Raw genomic sequence first — 6,917 nt, forward strand, 5'->3', positions numbered from 1 at the left:
TAGGCAGCAAAGTGCTCTTGTTGCAGAGCTGCTTGTAGGTTACTGTTTGTTCTTTTCAGGGCTGCAGCCACAGACAAGTATGGACCTGCTGTTTTTAAAAGATTGAACTCTATATCTGTCTTTTAATCTTCTATTTTCTTTGTTGACATGGTCTCTTATAGCCGAGGCTGACCTTGAACTCCTTATTTTTCTGCCTCCACCTTCTAAGTGTTGGGTTTATAGATGTTCTTCAACATGCATGGATATTTTCATTTTAACTAAGTAGACAATGTCCCCCTGTGGGGGGGACTTTTTATTCTATAGTCTGTATTTTCTTTCTTGTTACTACTTTTGGTGGTGGTAGTGATGGTAATCTCACTGTGTAACCCTGGGTAGTCTGGAACTTGCTATAAAGACCAGGTTGGTCTTGAACATGCATTGATCCTCCTGCCTCTACCTCTTATGTGACTCCAAGCATGTACCACAACATCTGACCTTTTCTTTTACTTTCCTGTACCTCAATTCTAAATCAATCAATCTTTCTTTCTTTCTTTCTTTCTTTCTTTCTTTCTTTCTTTCTTTCTTTCTTTCTTTCTTTCTTTCTTTCTTTCTTTCCTGACGGTGTCTCATTATATAGCCCTGGCTGGTCTGGAACTCACAAAGATCCACTCATCTCCACCTCCAGAATGCTGGAATTAAAGGTGTGAACCACCATGCCCAGCCCTTTTCTTTTAAAATATTTTTCTTACGTTTACTTATTTATTTGTGTGAGGGGGGCAGTATATCATGGTGTGGGTCTGGAAGTCAGAGAATAACTCACCAGAGTCTGTTCTCTCATTCTACCATGTGGGTCCTTGGGATAAAACTCAGTTGTTGGGTTCGGCAGCCAACACCTTTACTTACTGAGCTCCCTCGCTGACCTCTTCCTTCTTCCTTTCCTTTCCCTTTTACTTCCCCCTTCCATTCTCTCACCTTTCCTGCCCTCTCCTTTCTTACTACCCCGCCCCCTTTGGACTAAACCAAGGACCTCAATTGCTAAGTCTCTTCTCTTCTTTACTATCCTCAATCCTCGTTCCCAGATAACCTGGTGCTTCCTGCTAAGTTAAAAAGACCAGACAGTAGCACAGTTCTTTTCATTTTGAGAACGGTTAGTAAGCTCTTTCTCTTGGGTCTTGTCTTAGTTGGGGTTACTATTGCTGTGATGAAACACGATGAGCAAAAGCAACTTGGGGGGAAGGGTTCATTTAGCTTATACTTCTACATCACTGTTCATCATCAAAGGACAGGAGCTAAGGCAGGGCAGGAACCCCCACCCCGCCCCAGTAGAGGGGTGCTGCTTACTAGCTTGCTCATCATGGCTTGCCCAGCCTGCTTTCTTAGTAGAATCCAGGGCAACCATCCCAGCACCTACAGTGCACTGGGCTCTTCACCATCAATCACTAATAAAGAAAATGCCTTACAGCTGGATATTTTGGAAGCATTTTCTCAATTGAGTTTCCCTCCTTTCAGATAACTCTAGCTCTGTCAAGTTGGGATAAAACTAGCCAGCACAAATCCACTCCAGACATTTCCTTCCTGACTCCTTTCAGTCACAGTCAATCACTCATTCTTTTGCCTCACTCAATGCCACGCATTCATCCCTGTATTGTAGAATCACACTGTAGACAATCATTAGTCTACTGCTGGTAAACTTTGGAATAGGCAATGTTTCCCCCACTTCACCCCCCACCCCTGGCTGTCCTGGAATTTGCTCTGTAAACCAGGTTGATTTACACACAAACTCACAGAGATCAATCTGTCTCCTGAGTGCTAGGATTCAAAGTATATGCTGCCACCACTTGGCTAGAGTTTTATTGTTACAGATTTTCTTAAAATCTTACAACTATGGAAAAACCATAGGACCAAAAGCAGCAGATAGTCTTTTAAAACCTGTTCAGTCCAGTCCCCTGCTTGGACATGCATTTCAGTGTGTGTGTCTAATGATGTGGGATTCCTCTCTGTGTGCTATGAATATGTTTTATTATCATTGGTTATTAAAGAACCTGGCCGACAGCTGGCATTTTTCTCCTAAGGCAGCTCTATATCTCGGTTCAGATTTCCTACCGGGCTTTAGTAAGCCATTGGCCTAAACAACTTCTTTAGTAACCAAGGGTAATAAAACATATTTATCGCATATAGAGGGGAATCCCACATCATTCTCTGTGTGGCTGTGTACAAGCACAGTGCATGCTGCTTGGAACAGACATTTGAGAGTCTAAGAGAGGTCCAGCTAATTCTTCTCTCCTTCCACCACCTCACCTGAATCTGAAGCATCAGGTATCGCCTCACTTTATCTATCGTTAGGTGCTTTCTACATTTATTGAACCTTCCATACATCTTGAAATGGGAGAATAATTGTAGACTTTGATCACAAAGGTTTGAATTCTAGCCATTTATTTCCCTTCTTCATACTCAGTCTGTCCCAGACTGATGTGGGACTCAAATGTGTCCTGCCTTGCAAACTAGTGGTTGTTATCATTTCAGTGTGGGTTACGTTAGGGGAGGCATCCCGTGTTTGTGAGCCTGGCTTCGTGCTCTTGTTTACTAGCAACAGAAAATGGCCAACTTAAGAATTAAGGCTAATGACTATGGTTTCTGTTGGCCATGACTAGCTCAGATCTACATAGCCAGCAGAGAAACTTTATGCTGAGAGCCTGTGGCTCTTGTTTTCTTCCTTATCATCATAATTTATGGCATGCTAGCTGGCACCCCCTTCCTCCTTGCCTGGTCTCCTCTAGCTCTCTATATTGCCCCCCCTTCAACTCCTAGACTGCACAAGGCCCAGGAGGAGCACCGCACAGTGGAGGTAGAGAAGGTCCATCTGGAGAAGAAGCTGCGCGATGAGATCAACCTTGCTAAGCAGGAAGCTCAGCGACTGAAGGAGCTGAGGGAGGGCACTGAGAATGAGAGGAGCCGCCAGAAATACGCTGAGGAAGAGCTGGAGCAGGTAAGAGAGTGCACCAGATGCCTCAAGGGGTGTATTAGGGCAGGGGCCAGAGTCTGACTGGGAAGCTTCATGTGTGAACCTTTCTAAATATGGTTCAAATCTTTCCTCTAGACTTACCAATAAGGGTAGTGGGAAAGCTATAAAAAATGTTTACTGAGATTCCATCTTACACCTGTAAGAATGGCCAAAATCAAAAACACTCATGACAACTTATGCTGGAGAGGATGTGGCAAAAAGGGAACACTTCCGCATTGCTAGTGGGAATGCAAGCTGGTACAACCCCTTTGGATGTCAGTGTGGCGATTTCTCAGAAAATTAGGAAACAGCATTCCTCAAGACCCAGTAATACCACTTTTGGGTATATATCCAAAAGATGCTCAATCGTGTCACAAGGACATGTCCTCAACTATGTTCATAGCAGCTTTGTTTGTCACGGCCAGAACCAGGAAACAAGCTAAATGCCCCTCGATTGAAGAATGGATAAGAAAAATGTGGTACATTTACACAATGGAGTACTACACAGCAGAAAAAATAACAATGGCTTGAATTTTGCAGGAAAATGGATGGAGCTAGAAAACATTATTTTGAGTGAGGTAACCCAGACCCAGAAAGACAATTATCACATATACTCACTCCTAGGTGGTTTTTAAACATAAAGCAAAGAAAGCCAGCCTGCAAACCACAATCCCAGAGAACCTAGACAACAGTACGGACACTAAGACAAATTTACATAGATCTAATCTACATGGGAAGTAGGAAGTATAAAAAGACAAGATCTCCTGAGTAAATTAAGAGCATGGGGACCTTGGAGGGGGGAGGGGAGAGGTAGGAAGGGGAGCAGAGAAAAATGTAGAGCTCAATAAATATCAATAAAATAAAAAAAATGTTTACCATTATTTTCAAAGAATAGCAGATAATGGGAGATAAAAGTGATTCTTTTATACCTCCCCTTTCTCACTGAGGTATTTTCATCAGGTGAACAAATCCTAAGTATCGAGCCGCTAAGTTGTTACGTATGGAGATGCCCGTGTAAGCACCACTCAGAAAGCTCACTTTTGATTTTGTCAAATTTTATTCCAAGTATAACTGTTGTTATAACCTCTAAGCTAGATTAGTTTTGGATGATTTTGAATTTTATAAAAATATCAGTGGGGCTGGAGTTAACAGTTAAGAGGATGTTCTCTTAAAGAGGATTCAGCACCCATGTTAGTTGGCTCACAAGTGCCTGCGACTCCAGCTCCAAGGGACCCAACACCCTCTTCTGGCCTCCATGAGCACTGTACTCATATGTATATCTTCCATCCCACTCACAATATACACACATATAATATAGTGCTAGGAGTGTGATTAGTACTAGAATCTTTTCCTGCCATACATATAATTCTGGCCTCAATCTCCAGCACAACAAAAATAAAATAAAACAACAAAAGAATGGCATTATGTATACATGCTTTTTGTGCTTGGTTTCTTTGAGAACATTGTGAGAGTCAGGTTACATGTAGTGATTGATGATTGATTTCCATTACAAGACAGTCTTAAGAAAGTAAAAATAAACAAAAACCACTTGGGTGTGGTGGTACATACCTTTAATCCCAGCTCTCAAGGGTCTCTGTGAGTTCTAGACCATCTTGGTGTACATAGCAAGTTCCAGGCCAACCAGAGCTATATAGTGAGACCCCATCTCAGAAAACAAAACAACACTCCCCACCCCCAAACAAAACTGAATAGATAATTGGGGATTAAGAGCACTTGGTCTTGCAGAAGATCCAGGTTTGAGTCCCAGCATCCAAATGATGACTCACAATCATCCATAACTTCAGTTCCAGGCGGGTCCAAGCCCCTCTTCTGACCTCTGAGAGCATTTATGTGTATATGATACACATAAATACATTCAGAAAAAAACATTCATACATGTAAAATAAGAAAATAGTTTTAAAAAGAAAGTAAAAAGGCAAACCACAATCAGAGAGGAAATATTTTATATATATATATGGGTAATGCGCACACGCCTGCACACATACACATACACACACACACACAAATGCTTACATCCAGGGTATATAAAGAACTCTTACAAACAAGAAAAGACAACTCAAGTTTTTATTTTATTTTTAGTGTCTAGCAATAATTTTATAATCAATCTACCACACACAGATCTAAAATACCAAATTGGTCCCTGTTAAGCAATTTGAAAATCAGTATACAGGGGTAGGGGAAGCTAGAGGCACAAATGAATAGTAAAGAAATCTCACAAAGTAGAGGTGTAGGTTCAGTGAGTTTAACACACAGCTGAGACAGGAAGGCCACTGCAAGTTCCAGGTCAGCCTGGGATATAACTAGTGAGACCCTGTATCAGAAACAACAACAGCAAAATTAGGAAACAAAACAAAACAAAAACTGGAGTTGTGGTATAGGCCTGTAATCAACCCTCAGGATTAGAGGCAGGAGGATCAAGAGAATTCAAGTCATGTCTGCTACCTGTTGTGTTGATGGCTGGCCAGTGCTAAGGTGAACTAGGGGAAAAAAAAGATTAGAACCTCTAACTCCTGTTGACTAAGGAGCCAGTATATCAGAGGCAGAAATCACTGAGCAAGGACCCCTAGGATTTAGCTCTGTGGGGTTTACAGAATACCCTTAATATAGATTCAGAAGCCCTCAGAGCTTGGTTTGTCTTTTTGCCACGCCATCTCTGGGTAGTGCCATCTGTATCTTTGTACTCAGGTGTGGACACAGAGATCAAGAGAGGTCAAGAGAGGTCTCTGAAGTCCTCCAGTGTTGCAGAAAGCTTGGCTCAGCTCAGGGAAGGCAGGGAGACAAAGCGACTGTAGACTCTGCATGTTGGTGGGAATGAGCTTGCACCTCCAGCTTTGTGACTGTTAGCAGTGGGCCCTGGACATGGAGCTGAGCTGGGTGGGGTGGTTCAGATGGGCAAATGGAAGTCACAACTCCTGCTCTGGCATGCACCCATGTGATCAACCTTGTCTCAGCTTGCTTTTCCTTCTGGTTGAGTCTTGTAGCCAGGACCTTGTAAATGTAAGGTCAGGGTATGGCTCCATCTTAAAATATTTCCTTAGCTCCCAGAACTACTCCCAGCTATTCTCTTGTTCATGGAACTGTTTAAGGTTTCTATTGCTGTGAAGAAGCACCATGACCATGGAAACTCTTTTATTTTATTTTTTATTGATTTTATTGAGCTATACATTTTTCTCTGCTCCTTCCCTGCCTCTCCCCTTCCCTTCAGCCCTCTCCCATGATTCCCATGCTCCCAATTTACTCAGGAGATCTTGTCTTTTTCTACTTCCCAGACCATGGAAACTTATAAAAGAAAACATTTAATTGGGTGGCTTACAGTTTTAGAGATTTAGTCCATTATCAACATGGTGGCACATGGCAGCTTGCAGGCAGACATGGTGCTGGAGCTGAGAGTTTTACATCTTGATTTGCAGGCAACAGTAAGTGAATTGGCATACTGGGTGTGGCTTGAACATATATAAGAGACCTCAAAGTTCACCTCCACAGTGACACACTTCTTCAAACAAGGCCACACCCACTCCAAGAAAGCTGCACTTCCTAATAGTGCCACTCCCTTTGGGGTCATTTTCTTTCACATCATCACAAGAATCCAGTATGCTGGAGTTCAGGAAATGCCAAGGTTTGCCAATTTTAACTATAGCTCAGCTCAGGTGTTTGAAGCTTGTTCTAAAGCACTAGACTTAAATCCACCTCCACCCTGGACCCACTGAGCTGTACCCCTTTACTTTCAGACTTTGCCACTCTGCATCTCTTCAACCCAAGTTTCTAAGTGAGAAGAGATTCACATGACAAATGACCAGTTATAAAAAACCAATATTGGGGCTGGAGAGATAGCTCAGCGGTTAAGAGCATTGCCTGCTCTTCCAAAGGTCCTGAGTTCAATTCCCAGCAACCACATGGTGGCTCACAACCATCTGTA

The 6,917-nt window shown here is 42.5% G+C and overlaps 1 protein-coding gene across 4 annotated transcripts in view; it reads left to right on the forward strand.

Moving 5' to 3' along the window:
• Stim1 (stromal interaction molecule 1) overlaps nt 1-6,917 on the forward strand; it is a 177,939-nt gene that overhangs the window by 150,803 nt on the left and 20,219 nt on the right. For all 4 annotated transcript variants that reach the window (XM_013354368.2, XM_013354369.2, XM_005368822.3 and 1 more), the window contains exon 7: nt 2,788-2,965. In XM_013354368.2, coding sequence (XP_013209822.1) covers nt 2,788-2,965 — 178 coding nt within the window. The remainder of the gene's footprint in view (nt 1-2,787; nt 2,966-6,917) is intronic.

This window comes from Microtus ochrogaster, unplaced genomic scaffold (assembly GCF_000317375.1).
Source record: "Microtus ochrogaster isolate Prairie Vole_2 unplaced genomic scaffold, MicOch1.0 UNK41, whole genome shotgun sequence".
NCBI lineage: Eukaryota > Metazoa > Chordata > Mammalia > Rodentia > Cricetidae > Microtus > Microtus ochrogaster.